The 15,425-nt window shown below is 43.7% G+C and overlaps 3 protein-coding genes across 8 annotated transcripts in view; 2 read left to right on the top strand and 1 right to left on the bottom strand.

Moving 5' to 3' along the window:
* The first annotated feature begins 138 nt into the window (after positions 1-138).
* Positions 139-5,971, top strand: Tmep (Transmembrane endosomal protein). 4 transcript variants are annotated; one of them, XM_029312757.2, is made up of 6 exons: positions 139-775; positions 1,204-1,406; positions 1,489-2,083; positions 2,191-2,429; positions 2,558-2,642; positions 4,610-5,971. In XM_029312757.2, exons 2-6 carry the CDS (start codon positions 1,212-1,214, stop codon positions 4,783-4,785), a joined length of 1,290 nt encoding a protein of 429 aa, XP_029168590.1. In that variant the 5' UTR covers positions 139-775; positions 1,204-1,211; the 3' UTR covers positions 4,786-5,971. The 4 variants fall into 4 exon arrangements, with proteins under 4 accessions (XP_029168590.1, XP_029168592.1, XP_029168589.1 ...); XM_029312759.2 differs by lacking the exon at positions 4,610-5,971 and adding an exon at positions 3,347-3,863 and having other exon boundaries at positions 1,201-1,406; XM_029312756.2 differs by having other exon boundaries at positions 140-775; positions 1,201-1,406.
* LOC114938707 (uncharacterized) lies at positions 5,972-11,474 on the bottom strand. The gene is made up of 3 exons (XM_029312753.2): positions 10,278-11,474; positions 9,972-10,085; positions 5,972-9,559 (listed from the first exon to the last, which is right to left on the bottom strand). Exons 1-3 carry the CDS (start codon positions 10,371-10,373, stop codon positions 6,476-6,478), a joined length of 3,294 nt encoding a protein of 1,097 aa, XP_029168586.1. The 5' UTR covers positions 10,374-11,474; the 3' UTR covers positions 5,972-6,475.
* The window catches only part of osa (trithorax group protein osa), a 23,087-nt gene continuing 18,925 nt past the window's right edge, over positions 11,264-15,425 (top strand). For all 3 annotated transcript variants that reach the window (XM_029312751.2, XM_029312750.2, XM_029312749.2), the window contains exons 1-4: positions 11,264-12,626; positions 12,720-12,839; positions 12,945-13,151; positions 13,845-13,904. In XM_029312751.2, coding sequence (XP_029168584.1) covers positions 11,577-12,626; positions 12,720-12,839; positions 12,945-13,151; positions 13,845-13,904 — 1,437 coding nt within the window. In that variant the 5' untranslated portion in view covers positions 11,264-11,576. The remainder of the gene's footprint in view (positions 12,627-12,719; positions 12,840-12,944; positions 13,152-13,844; positions 13,905-15,425) is intronic.

Here is a 15,425-nt window from a genome sequence, read left to right as displayed (position 1 = left end):
CAAGAACACGCAAGAAAATCGTGATTTTTTTCCTCCTTTTTCCGCCACAGCGGCCGAGCGGCTAAAAGGAGTAGAACGCCGCGCATCCCGTCTTGCGCAGAAGTGACAGCTCGCGTGGGGAGCGAATGACAGGCGCGCAGGCGCGCAGTAGTGGGAGTGAAACCGTTCGCGGGGCTCGAAGGGTTCGCCGAGTTCGCTCGCTCGAGAGGAAAACAAGTTCATCGAAGTTCACGGAGTAGCGGCCATACGGTTCTTCTTCAGCATCTAATACGGTACAAGTGCGCGAAATATCTCTCTCTCAGGAGAGATTTTCTCTCCCCGCAGGATTTTCCCTTCGGAAGGATTCTCCCTCCCTCCTCTCCTCCCGTGCACTTTTGTCTATCAATCGACTGACCGAGGTGCGAGATTACACCTGACGTGTTATTGCGAGAGAAAGAGAGACAGACTGGTGGACGCGGAGGAATGTCGGACGCGGGGATACGCGAGTGCAGATAGAATTCGCGGACGCGAATGCCCGGAGGACAATCAATTATCCTGCGCGACTCTTCTCGATGAGTGTGTGCGTGTGTGTGTGTATGCGTGTGTATATATATAGTTCGTCGAAACGCGTCATCGAATCGTCAAAGTGATCCAGACTTTGGAAATATTCCGGGAGAAGTCTAGAGTGAGGAACCACTCCCTGGGGAACTTGTTCGAGGATTGGCTTCGTCGTGAAAGGAGAGACGAAGGAAAGTCCAGGGTGGAGGAGGTGGACGTCGAGCGAATGGGGACACGGGTATGTTGAATGTGTTGTCGTCGTTTGACACGAATTGACAGAAGATGGAGAGAGGGGATTTTTTCTCCTGCGAAAAAATGTATGTAAAATTTTTATTTTATTTATTTATTTATTTATTTATTTTTTAAATCGCGTAATCGCGATGTCGAAACCTGAAACTGTTGCGTGGAAGTGACTTACTTACGGTATATACATATATATCGATTTATGCGACCATCGCTCGTGCAATCTCGTTTACGCGACGCGCTTTCTTTCTTCTCTTCCTCCCCCTCCCACTTCTCCTCGCGTTCGAGATTACGCGAGGTTGCGATGACTCCAAGTCGTTCCACGTTCAATCGATTTGTCATAAACAGTCGTATCGCACGTCCCATTATTGACAAGAAGTGATTCCTTGATGTAACTGTATATTTATCACCTGTCATCAGCAGGTTGACGTATGAATGTAGTCGCGCAGTCACAGGGACACACAGGCGCCTTCATGAATATTTCGGACAAGATGTCAACGACCACCGATGTCAGTGACTTGGCGGACGTCCCCAAGGAAGGAACGCCGATATTTCTGCAAACTCGCGCGGCCCAAGTCATCGCTGGTATATTCGTGTGGGTGGCGCTCTTTCTCACTTGCCAACAGGTATTCGTTAGATTTTGCACCTCTCGACCTACCTTTCTATATCTTTCAATGTTCTATATTTCTTTTCTCATCGTGTTTCTAGATTTACCAACATCTCAGGTGGTACACGAATCCCACCGAGCAGAGATGGATAGTGCGAATTCTCTTCATCGTACCCATCTATGCCATATATTCATGGGTCTCGCTGTTGTTCTTCAACAGCGAAAGCTACTATGTTTACTTCTTCACGGTGCGAGATTGTTACGAGGCGTTTGTTATATATAACTTTCTGTCGCTGTGCTACGAGTACCTAGGTGGTGAGGGCAACATTATGTCCGAGATCAGAGGCAAACCGATACGTTCCAGTTGCCTCTACGGCACTTGTTGCCTAGTCGGGAAGACGTACACCATCGGCTTTCTGAGATTCTGCAAACAAGCCACCTTGCAATTTTGCTTAATTAAACCTGTGATGGCGTTTGTCATCATATTTCTGCAAGCCTTTGACCATTATAGAGACGGAGATTGGTCCCCCGACGGTGGTTACATTTACATCACTATAATTTACAACATTAGCGTATCGCTTGCACTTTACGGACTGTTTCTATTTTATTTCGCTACAAGAGACCTGCTTACGCCGTTTGAGCCTGTGCTCAAGTTTTGTACAGTGAAGAGTGTCATCTTCCTGTCGTTCTGGCAAGGTAAAGTGATTTCAAAAATTCATATGTTCTGTAAAGAAAAAATTAAACACTTCGAAATTTATACATCGAATATAATTAACAATTTCAAACATTTTTTTCGCCATCAGGTGTTTTACTTGCTATTTTGGAAAAGGCAAATGTTATTTCTCCCCTTATAAACAGTTTGGGTCAGTCAAACACTGGTGCAGTCTCTGCTGGTTACCAAAATTTTCTTATTTGTATCGAAATGCTGTTTGCTGCTGTAGCTTTACGGTACGCATTTCCGTACCAAGTATATGCAGCTGGCTGTGTTACTGACTCCAGGGGTAGAAGCGTGACAATGCAAAGCATCAGTAGTAGTTTGAAGGTATGTATATAAGATGTACAATTACAATCTCTACAATCTTTACAATCTTTTATACGCAAAGATGCAACTATGTATTTATTTATTTACTTTTCTTTGTTATAAGCTTAATATGCTCATTAATTTTGCAGGAAACGATGAATCCAAAAGATATTATGACCGATGCCATCCATAATTTCCATCCACAATACCAACAGTATACACAATATAGTGCCGGTATGTATATCATTTTATGACTCTTTAATTCTTTCTTTGCTGTTATGCATTATTGCATAATTATATAACATACATGCTGTATATATATTTTTTATTTTTATCGTGTCATTATCATACATTTATATCATTTATATTATTTTTAAATTGCTCTCAGTCTTGTATAGCATGACGTAGTATGTGATAAAAATTCAATTTGTTTATTTATAAATTTTTGCATTTTATATTAATTTAAAGACTTACTTTTTCTTATGTATTCGTAAAAAGTATCAAGTAAAAACTGACATAAAAACGCAAAATTACATGATACTGAATATTTTAATTATAGAGCAAGATTATTTAAAATATAATGCGATAATTATATATAATTACAATATACAAGATACATTCGAGATTGCAAACGCTTCAATTACGCACAGGCTTCCGCTTTTGTACATAATTTATATTTCCTTTTATCCGATTTTATGACACTTCACTGCTGGCCGATACGGGCACTAATTGGCGAATATTATTAATATAATATCCATTCGCACCTACGTGTAATGTTTTACACAAGCAAATCTAAAATCACGAATAGTATAGAATATTCGCTTTCAAAAATATTTTAAACTGAAATAGAAAAGACTAATTGTATAAGTTTTTCCTATGTGCCAATTGATTAGACTCGACAATTACTTCTGAAGGCACTTTTGTTTGCTATTTTTCAGACGTTAGTACCAACTTGCCGTACGAAAAGCTATGACACAGTGAGGCGTCACTTTTTTAATTTCAAGAAATTGGACATCGAGCTTTACGCGCGACTTTAAATGGAGATTGAAAGATACACGATACAGCACTATACTTTGCTTACGGGATTACACAATCTCTTAAAAATCGGTATCTGTCCATCAGGGGTTGATAGATGAATTTCTCTGCTGAAATTATATATAAAACAAGGATTGTACTTAAACTATCATCGATACATACGTATTACATGCATATAAGACTCATTTATTTTACATAGATAAAGTCTATTGTGTAAAGTAAGAGTTAAGCGCTTGATAGTATATAAAAGAAAGAAAGAACGCAAGGAAAAAAGGGAAAGAAAACAGAAGAAAGAGACGTACTACTATAGTGTTGCTCTATAATAAATATTAAAGATAATTAGGCATTAGAATTGATGTATTGTTTTTTTTTTTATTTGTTTATTTTTTTCCAATAACATTATAACTGTCACAACTTTAATATTAGTTTTATCGCTTTTACTTTATATTTCTATCACATGGTATTATGTAGCATGCGAATGTACAATGTGAAGCGGCCAAGCATGCAAGCACATTATATCGCGTCCTCTTTCCAAGTACACCGGATAGTGACAAATTCCATCACAATTCCTAGCTACCTGCGATTGTTTTTATTTTCCATTTCAATAATTTGCATGATTTGTTGATACTGCGATTTCGTCACATTAATTTACACCTTTTTGCACTCATCACGTATAAGCGGTCAAACTTTATTTCTCTGATCGAGCAGCTTGTTCTCGCTATACGTTGTCGATGCAATTTGTATTTGCGCTACTTGCATCTTCTTGATTGCGCATTATTGTATACTTTTTCGTAGAGAAATCGGCATTTTAAATTTTGATGCAGAAATATTTCCTTCACATTTATTCGCTAATAAATAACACTTGTTATGTAAAAAATTAAATTAATCCGGAAATTGTGCCGATTTCTCGATTCGCGAGCATAGAGCAAGAACGTGTTCGAAATATGTAAATGTGACATTTCGGCGAGGATGTCGTCTACTAAATTTTCGTCGCAATGTCACACATATGTTGCCGCCGTTGAAATTAATAGAGAAAAGCGAAACACTTGTACTATTACACGGCACAATTTGCAATTCACGTGTGATCGATTGGCCAAATGATATTTTCTATACATGTATATTTCTCTGTACCTACCATGTAACGTATAATGTGATGAAACAATTAGGGGGCCCGAAGGGACAACGTGGTATGCGAGTATCCAGCTTTGATCCGGACGATCCGCAGAACATGCCGGTACCGCCGCCGCAAAGGCGAAACACCTCTCACCAGCGCGTCGCCACGATTTCGCAAAACTATAACGAGAAAACGATGTTGCTGAGCAGCGACGATGAATTTCAATAAGGCATGTGTGATTTCCAAGTTCGACTACTCGTATCAACGTTGCATCACAATGCCCGGGACTTCCATATAAACTCTTTTAGAGATCTGCTTTTTGGAGAAAAAGAAAAAAAACAGGATATGCTTTTTAAGCGAAGCGAATTTAATCAAGTAGGAAATGTAACGTTCACAGAAGACAAACGGGCAGTGATTTAAGAAACAAAGAAAAAAAGGAATGGGGTGAGAAAATAAAAACGAAAATCGCGCGGGATGTAAGAACGTATTACGCCGCACACTGTAATAGTTCCATAATGTTACATCCATGTTAATATATGTATTATGTTATGACATATAATGAGTAAATGGTATATAGAAGATATTTATTTTACTATGCTGAAGATGTATTTGAGGCAATGTGTTATCTATATACCTGGTGGCTCTGTACTACGACACTGTAAAAGATATTAACTGCACGATAAAAACTTATACATCTTGCGGATAAGCGAATTGTAATTGTGTATAGTACTTAATTTTATTGCGAAATCACACACATTTTTTTTATTACTAATTGTTCATGATACATCTATTATATAAGTATCGACAGCTTCTCTTTTCACTTTTGTATCTTTTTTTATTTGCGTATTGCGTTCGACGAATTTTCATCATTTCTTTTTCCTTGTAATCTCGTACTCGCATAAGAAGCCTCGAGCCACAAAAATCTTTGCGTCCTTGTCAAAGTCCTATGAAATTATTCCTTTTTTCGTCTTGCGAAATTCTCGTGTATATATCATTAAAATAGATTATATCTGAAAATGCAAAAGTTGACGAGTTTTCTTTCAATGAAAGCCTTTCGATATATATATATGTACCAAAAAAAAAAAAAAAAAGAGATAATAATAACATTATAGGCGCGCGGGATAAAGTGCAAAGAATTGACGGGTATTGTGTCGAATATGAATAAACGTTTGGTATTTGGTGTCTTACATGTGTGTGTACACAAATTGTGTATAATCCTTATATTTTTTTTAGAAGAAACATAACAGACGATCAAAGTTGTAAGGAGCAAAGATCTATTTTATACGACGGAGCGCATCGTGTCGAAAAAGATTTCGTCGCCGTTTAAAATGAAAAGAAAGAGAGAAACGAGTAAATCTGTGAACAAATTTTATTGTCCTATTATATCTCGTAATAAAGATAAGAGACAACTATATGAATAGAACATTATTTATTTACAAGTAACACATCTCTGTTAATAATAATACCTCACTTGTAGAAAATATACACATATATATATATATAATAATTTATATATGTATTATATATATAAGCATTTTTTTAAAGTTCCTTAATCCTCGTCACGACTATGTAAAATTGTGACGTCAGAAGCGAGAAAATACACGCAAGTATTTACAGCTTCTGACATTACAATTTCGACATAGTCGGTGAGATCAAGGAGCCTTAATTATACAATAATAATCTGTTAATGTTTTCTTAAAAATATGTTAGTAAATATTTCAAATACCGTATTATTATTGTTAGAAAAATAATTTAAAATGTCATCAACAGCCTTGAATTTTTGGCAAAAAAGAATAAAAATAGAAAATATTATATATATACACTCAGGAGTGGATGAAATATGTTCATTTTGTTTTCTGATTGCAGTGGCGAGAAGAAGATTGACAGAATTTGTACATCAACAATTTGCAATCGACTACTACCAGCCGATCCAATACGATCGATTGTTCGCCTCAATCTTCTTCCAACCGTGCCAGGGAGGTTCCATGTTTTCGCAGGACGTTTCCGGAAACGCGTCCTCGTTCCTCGACTGCACCGACGTGTCGGCCGATGTATTCTCTTCCTCCTCGATATCCTGATACTGCAGTTCGTCGTCCATGTAAACGACCGTATTGTCATCCTCGCTGGCGTACTTGTCGTATCTCTCCGCAACGTCTCGCCTGGCCACCTTGCTCAGTGGGTCCTGGCTGGAATCGACGAGAGGAGATCGTGGTTTGATTATAGGCTTGAAACCGATCGACCTGAGACGCGCGATTCGCAGATCGCTGTCGAAGGCGTTCGTCACGGGGACGAAGGCCGACGTTCTATCCTGCTTCCTTCCCTCGTCGTTGCTCCTCGTCGCGAAGGTAGAAGGTCGCGAGGCCTGGCAAGTCGGGAATTCTTGATCCTCGTCGCACGATATGGATTCCGATCTTAGCTTCTCATACTTGTCCCACTCCATCTTCAGGATCGCCCTTCGATCGTTCAGCTGTCCGATCACGTAGATTTCCGGATTGTCGGTGATGAGCCTGCACTGCGTCGTCGCGTCCATCGTGCTGGGTTTCTGGGTCGGTTTCTTATGAAAATAATGCAGGAGAGGCTTGGTTGGAGCTGTGCCGTGATGCGATGACAGAGGAATCGTTCGCGTCAGTCTCTTCCGGAGGCTTCTGTCGAAGGTGACCTTGGAGATGTTGCGGTCGTCGGTATCGATCTTCACGACTCTATTCTCCTTCCTCTTGCCGACGTTGTTACGATTGTAATCTTTATTCGCGTTATCAGTGTCGACGGTAGCCTCGAAACTCTTCTGCCTTTCCATCGAATCCCCGTCGACTTTTGTACGTAGAGCATTGGAAATCGCGTATCTGGTTTTGGGTCGCCCGTCACCGACCCGTTTCACCTTGGTCAGCTTGCTCTTTCGTTTAAAACTAGACTTGCATCGTTTGCTAGGCGAATATATCACGGTATTGAAGGTGCTGCAACATCTCTTGTTCGCGTAAGTATTATTTTTGCATCGTAATCTTCGGTTTCTAGGTCCGCGAGTTATAGGACCGAAATTGGCGTCTATAGACAAATTAGCGATCTCTCTGTCCCGCTTCTTTTTCTTCGACGAGTCGGAAAAGTCCTGCTTCATCGACCCCACCGCGCCTTTATCGGTTCTAAGACGAGTCTTTATGTCGTACGAGCTGCGAGTATGCTGGGCGATAGTCTGAAGCGAAGTCTTCACACGAAATGGTGCCAAGTACTCGTTGCTCTTCTTGGATATCCCACTCTGATCGTTCTTCCTCGCATTACTGTTACATTTCTGATCGTTGCACGATTGACAATCTACACCAGGTAGAGCCTTGTCGAATTTCCCCGCTTCCGATTGCACCTTCCAAGCTAATCTCTTGGATCTGGAATATTTGCAGTATCTTCTATTGTCCAGACACGCGACGTTCTCCTTTATATTATCTCCTTTCTTACGTCTGTTCTTCCTAAGATTCACCTTTGATGATATATGCATCTTGCTCTTTGAATCCAAAGTCGTTACCTTCGATCCGTTCAACATTGCACATTCTTCGGTCGTTAAACCTATCACATTTCCAATCAGTAACTTGGACAGAGGATGATGCTTCTCCTTGTTAATCAAATTCAAGATCTTATCCGGCGTTAAAGAGTCCAAAGACTTTATGCTCTGTGCGCAGAGCGAATCATTCGATACCTCCAAAGTGGTATCGTTGTGATTAGGAACCTTGTCTTGCGTCGAGATGGAGTTCTTCGGGACAGTTGATTCGTCTCTGAGATTTGATATCTGTACATCCGGTTCGTTGCTGGGATTTAAATCTTGCGAATACGAGTGGTCTTGAACATTTGGAAGTTGTTCCTCGACGATATTTGCACCGTCTTCCAGGTTGTTTGGCGACGAAGACAAGACAGGGGTATGCGAAGGTTCCGTGGAGTTTAACGCTTGTAGGTTTCTTCCACGCTTCTTCAACGGACAAACGACTTCGTTGGCGTTCTCAGGCAGTATGTAGCCGTTGCAAGTTACATTTTCACTTTTGATCTGAGGATTATCCAGCGCTTTATCCAACTTAGTGACAAGTTTGTTATCGTCTCTCGATGCCGCACGAACACTCTCCATATCCAGCGCCGTGCGAATAGCGATATCGATCGACTTGGACGGTTTATGCAACATTGTCGACACGTTCCTCTTCGCGTCCTGCGCGTTATGCGACGATTCGTACAAACCCATGCGTATCGAGATGTTTGTACTGTGAGTTTTCGTAGACGACGCACCCAGGCACGTTAATGGTTTTTGATCGGATACGATGGTCGACGTCGCGTTTTCCGCGTTGCTCGGTGGCTTCTTGAAGACGTGACGCGTGACGATGGAGCTTTCAGGTACGGGTTTCCGGCCGACATCGACGAACGTTGAAGTCGTTTTCGCAGCCGGTGAATCATCTCTGTGGCTAAGTTTCCGCTTGCCGCAAATTCCGCCGCTGTTGTACGAACATTTTCTCAAATCGTATACACTCGAGTGATTCAATCTCGACGGTGGAACGCATTGCCGCGCGGAAAATTGGTCCGGGTTGGTCTTGCTCCAGCTTGGCGGTTCTTGACCAGCGAGACGCATTAGCGTAAACTTGTTGTACTTGATTCCGTTCGAAGCCACGCCTATCCAACAGCTTATAACTATGTAGAGCCCGTCATACCTATAACCCGTATTGGGCGCGATATCGTTTTGCAGATTGTAGCTTCTGATTAATCTCAACGGTATCTGGTTTTTGTAGTTGCGCAGAAACGGATCCGCGTCAGGTTGATCCTCATTGAACACTTGGCCCGTGAGAGTGAGAAAATTACCAAGATCCACATCTTCGTTCATGTTGGTGTGAGAGGTGCAGATGGAAACAACTCCGAATGGTCCTTCGTGTATGTCTTTGTCAAATGGATCGTGCATGTGGTCTCTGGAACAGTCCATGCGTATGCCCCACCAGGAACCAGGTGGAAATCCTAGAACCGGACCATACCAGCAGTTTGAAATAATCTGGAAAAATATAAGAATCTACTGTCATTATGACCATATTTTCTGAGAGAAAATAAAAACAAATCAGTTTGCAATCAAGGTGGAGATCGACAAGCAAAAAAAGAAAAAAAATAATAAATAAATAATTCTGTGACTATCAGAAATCCTACATATTATACTTATAGTTTAAAATTTTGCTTTCGACTATGTCTATGTCTATTTTCATACAATTCTCATATGTTAATACTGTGACATTAGAATGCTAAATAAATGATAAAAATGAAGAACAAAATTGAGTTTTGGAAGAATAAATAAATCTAAAGGACAGCAAGTTGAAATAAAGGACTGTCCTCTAAAATAAAGAATGGATGGTCACCGTAGTCATCGTACGTTTCACCATCTGACAAATATTGATAACAAAGATGATGCTTACACTCGCATTGTAGCACAAAGAATTGAACTTTTCTGACGTTTTCAAGCTTGTTGCCTCAGCCTGATTGAGTTTATTGAACAATTTGTTTAGATCTTGCCTAGCTCGGCTCTTTCCCTGAAAAAGACATGTCAACTAACATTAGTAGATGTGAGTGTACAAAATTGGCACACAATACAAATACTTTTCACAGAATAATATATGCAAGACTAGAGCAAGACGAGACTCTTCTGACATCAGGTGCAGGTTCTCGGTAGCATGTAATATAGACCGAATTACCTTATGGCGCAATATATATATATTATATACCTGATTCTTAATTCGCGCCTCGTGCAGCCTCTTTTCATTCTCCTGAATGATATTCGCGCGGACGATCCTCGAAGCGTCGTTGCTCGGCCTCGCCATTTTACAAACGGCAAAACGATCTCACAACAAGTCGGCCGCGTACGCCAGGAAGCGTTCCACGATCGAGACAATCCGTTCTCCATTCGGACGGAGAGTCCGTCCCGCGAATGCAAATGGCCGCCGCGGTTGTTTCGTCGATCGCTCGCTCGCGCGATATAACTGTGCGATGTAAACATCAAGTCGAGTCTGTTCGTTTTAGCTGCACCTTCTGCACCTCCTTCCTCTCCCTGATCCCTCCCGAGTCGGATCACGTATTTTCGACTTGTATTTGAAAAAAGAGGGTAAGCGAAAACAAATCTTGTATTTTTTCTACATTTTTCGGGGGAATTGGATTTTGGCGGGAAAAGAGAGAAAGTAGGAAAATGATTTTATTTATAACATGGAACGTTCAGCATCGCGAATCGCCTTGAAGATAGCCACTTCCGGGTCAAAGTATGCGGCAAACCTCGCGTTTAGCCGTTTGGCTCCGACGATTTTGCTCGACGAGCGGTTTGACAGCGGTTTGACAGCTGTCTGACAGCTGTTTGACAGCTCGTGCGTCGGGCGATCAAAAGCGAGATTAACGGAATGCCATATAGGTAGATAACATACGATAATATTTCTTCTAGAAAGCAACAGTCACGGAGCAGCGAACATCTAGATGCGTCGCATCCGATGAAAAAATCGGAGGTACGTCGAAACGTCAAACGCGAAATGTCAAATGAGCGAGAAACGCGGGGAAATAAATGGGAGAAAAGTCCGCGGGCGGGCGAAATGTAAAATTGAGGATGCAAATCGTGGGACGAACAACTAGATTTTCGAAAGGAGAAGAAAAGGAGATGGAATGGAAACGGGAGCTGAAGGTTGGAAACGATGACCCAAGGAGAGGCGGCCTCGATGCGTTTCTCGGACGCAAGATGGCGTGATACATGCGACGCTGCTTTTGACGTTCGCGTACGAGCATTTTTTTGGCTCGAAAAGGCCGTAGTTCGAAAAAGGCCAGGAAGGCTTGATATTTCCTAGGGCCGTGGCTTGAATATCCGGAGTCCAGGAGGCGGGGGCTCTCGAGGATGCGCCGGGTGGCGTCGCGCGCGACAACGCGAGCCGTTCGACTAATCGGTACTTCGATTTCGAGTACGTAGTACTTGGCCCGAGGCGCGCACGAGGTCCCGCGATTGGCCAGTTTACGAAAACGACGATGGCTCCGTGAGGCGAGGAGAGAACATGGCTGCGACGCAAGCCGAGAGCCAACAAAACGATGTGAAGCTGAACGAGTCTGTGAAATGCGCACAGAAGCGTACGCAAGTCGGCGGTGCGAATAGTGCGAGTGCCAGTGCAAAGCAGCAGCTGGATTCTGAGCCGGACGAGAAAGTGTCCCGGGGCGCGGCCCAGCTGCTTAAATATGTGAATCGCGGCGGCGGCGGCAGCGGCAGCGGCGGGGACACCAGCACCACGACGACGACGACGACCACCACCAGCACCACCAGCACCACCACGACTATCACGATCACGACGACGACGACGACCACGACGACGACGACGACGACAGCGACGACGACGACGACGACGGGTTCGACGGGGACGGGCTACGAGATGAGTCAGTACCGCGAGGACATTGGCGGACACGGTCCCGCCGCCGAGGTGAAGTCGCCCCGCGAGGCGAATCCCCAGGAGGCCGGAGTGCTCGGTGGGGTTAAACAGGAGGCGCACGACGCGCCCGGTCATCCCGCCGCGACCGGTCACCCGGGTCATCCGTTCGCGCCAAACGTCATGCGCGACTACGCGGACGATTACGGGAACAACAAGTCGGCCGGCGCCGGGGGACCCGGTGGCGAGCAACCGTTCGCTCCGACCAAATCCTTGGCGGATTATCCGCCCGGCAAGCAGCTGCCCGAGTACGTCACCAAGCACGCGGACTTTCCCGGCAAGCAGCTCGATTACGGTAAACACTTGATGCACGAGAGCGAGCGGGCGCACCGGGCCGAGATGGAGGAGCACTATCCCGGCTCCAAGATCGAGTCGCGCCTCGGATACCCCGGACCCGGCACCTTCTCCGGCCAGCCGAGGTTTCTCACCGGACAGGGCATCTCGCAGACGGCCGGTCCTACCCCGACGTTGAACCAGTTGCTCCAGGCGTCCACACCGTCGATGCATCGGTTTCACGGCAATTATCCCGGAATGGGATCCGAGCCGTATCAGCAACCCTGGTCTATGCAGAGGCCACCGGTTGTGCCGCCTGTGTATCCGCAACCTAGCCAGCGTCCTCCGCAGACGGTAAATGCACATTTCTGTTTTTCCTTTACGCAACCACAACTACCTTTCGTTCGCATACCGTTCTAATTCTATTTCCTTTCCTCGAATTGACAGGGTTCGCCAAGATTACACACAGGACCAGGAGTACAGAGTTCTCCGACACCTATGCAGTATCAATATGCCCAACGATATTCCTCTCCCACGAGACCTCACGCACCTTATAGTCATCATCAGGTAAACAGTCACTCGTATCTTTCTTCTAATGCTTGGAAATTTCAACAAACTGAAATTGTCAGACTGGTGTTTCTACTAGATGTTTGATCGCATCCTTTTTTTCAGCTAAACTCTTATACGACGCAAACCAGTCATCCCTCAAGCTTATATACGGAACAAAGGGGATGGAATCAAGGTGGTCCGCCAAATCCACCTCCACCACCCAGTAATCAAGTCACTCCATCGGGTCAATCACCACAGCGAGCTCTGTCTCAATCCCCAGCTCCACCACCAGCTGCGTCACCGCAGCCACAGGCTACTGGTCAATCTCAGGTGAATGTTAACAATGATTAGTTATTGTCGGTACAGAGTGTCTGCGTCTAATGTCAGTGCTTTTATACATTATTTTATGTGACAAAAACTATTTTTGTAACAAAATAACTCTGAAATAACAACATGTGATGATATAGACATGAAAAGTAGTTTATTTGTAGAAATAATGTATCCCTTTGTAAAGGCAATAACAATATTTTGCCGTACATTATTTTTGCAAATAACCTCGACATAATAATCACACTGTTGACACCAAAACAATATTTATATATTGAAAATACTTGTCAAAACTATCTAATAGAGAGAGATTATAATATAAGGTGTGTTAACGATACGTACAAATTATGAAAATTAATATAAATTAATGCACATGCACGTGTGTTGACATTTGAACGGTACAAATCTAATCTCCTATTTTCGCAATTTATTTTATAAATTTATACAGCGCGTTGAATTTTATAAAGTTTAATTTAGTCTAATACATTTTAGACAAGTGTATACATTATATGCGTGTGTATATTTTAGAAAAAGGAGAGAAAAGAGATTTGTTAATAATTGGCAAGAGTTATTTTGAAATTACAAAAAAGAGCATGACTGCAAAATATAAAGAATATATTATATCTTTATAATATTTTCATAATCTAAAAATATCATCTAAAAATGGATTTACAACGTGATACTTTTTTTTTTTAGGCTTTCCACAATTTGCAACAGCGAGCTACGACACCAAATACTCAAGGAATTGACTCTGGGGTGAGTTTTTGTGTACAATCACACATATATATATATTTTTTAAATAATTATATTTGAACGGCCAAAAAAATTATCAAGTGCCATCGACACCGCATTTAAAGCGCCTCTTTCTCAAGGTTCAAATACGCGTGCAATAAAAGAGCTTAAAGTACCGGGAACGTGGCAAACAAGTTTTTGCCGGCAATTGCATAATCCCCATCGTGACAAGAATGACATCGCGTCACACACACACACACACACACACAGAGAGGGAGAGAGAGACCGATTTGAATCTATTCTATTCTTCTGTCGCAAAAATTATTCTATACCGATAACCGGTCGAAGTTTAATACGGCGTGTATCTGTGTGCGTGTATACGTGTACTTGTATGTGTGCGAGCGTAAGCATCGTCTATTAAACGTAAGGACGCCGATTCCTCGCGGCGGAATTTATAATGGCGGGATCCGACGTCGACGACGAGGTTTGGGGGTTTCTAGCTCTCGGGGCAGAGGCAACAATTCTGCGTTTCTTCCAAAATATCATTTGACATGGTCTACTCGGTCAAGTATATTTTCCCGACGAAAAGAGCAAGCGAGAGTGAGCGAAAGGGAGGCCTCTCTCGCGCATCTCGCGGTAGTAGTGTGCGAGGATTAGGACGTGACGAGGGGGTGAAGAGACGTGGGAGGTAGCGGACGAGCAAGGAGAGCGGAAGAGCTTGAGGGGAGGAAGAGCGCACGTTCTAAGGGTGGGGATGGATAGGTGCGAAGAGGAACGGCGGGAGGGGAACTCGTAGAGTTCGATTAGGGCGCGAGTTGCGCGGCCGCCGGAGCCCCAGATATTAGCGACTTCCCCTCCCTCTCCGGGTTTTCCCCTCCCTCCCACCCCACTTCGGGCGCGCGGGTTTACATGGGCGGGTAAGCGTAAGAACCGCGCGTCGGGCGCGTGAGGAGAAGGAGGGTGGCAGCGGGAGCCCGCGCGAGGGCGAACGCGATTGGTCGAGAGCGACGACAGCGGGGTAATCCCCCTCCCTCCCCCCACCCTTTCTCCCGCTGAACGACGTGACGTTTTGCGTCGCGCTCGGCTATATTCGGTTCGCCGGATCATGCGACTGTCACTCTGCGACACGCTATCGAACTTCTTGCTTTCGCTCCCACGACGCGGTTTCCAGGCGCGTTCGAACGTAGTAATCGAAATGTGTACGTACCTACGTACTCGGGATATATCATGGAAGGATATATACGAAAAGGGAAACGAGTATTATTGCAGGGGGATATCGTTTTACGCTTTCTCCCTACCCCCGGATGGTGGATTTTCGCGGACGCCAGGAAGCCCCGTCCGCGAGAGCGCCTCCGGAGACGCTCAACTCTTTCTCGAAATAATATTCACGCGAAATTCCCAGAGGGATCGGAGGACATCGTCGACCCCGACCAGGGAGTGCTCTCGCGATCTTTAAGTTTACCGCACGAATCGTTCGCGGAGTACATGCGCTCTAGGTGCCCCGCCATGTTCCTTTAGCGACCTGATCCAGCTTGTTCTATCTGC

Source organism: Nylanderia fulva, unplaced genomic scaffold (genome assembly GCF_048542155.1).
Source record: "Nylanderia fulva isolate GAGA-0341 unplaced genomic scaffold, ASM4854215v1 Scaffold48, whole genome shotgun sequence".
Taxonomy (NCBI): Eukaryota; Metazoa; Arthropoda; class Insecta; order Hymenoptera; family Formicidae; genus Nylanderia; species Nylanderia fulva.
The sequence above is the reverse complement of the archived record's forward strand: the minus strand, read 5'-3'. Positions and strand labels throughout refer to the sequence as shown.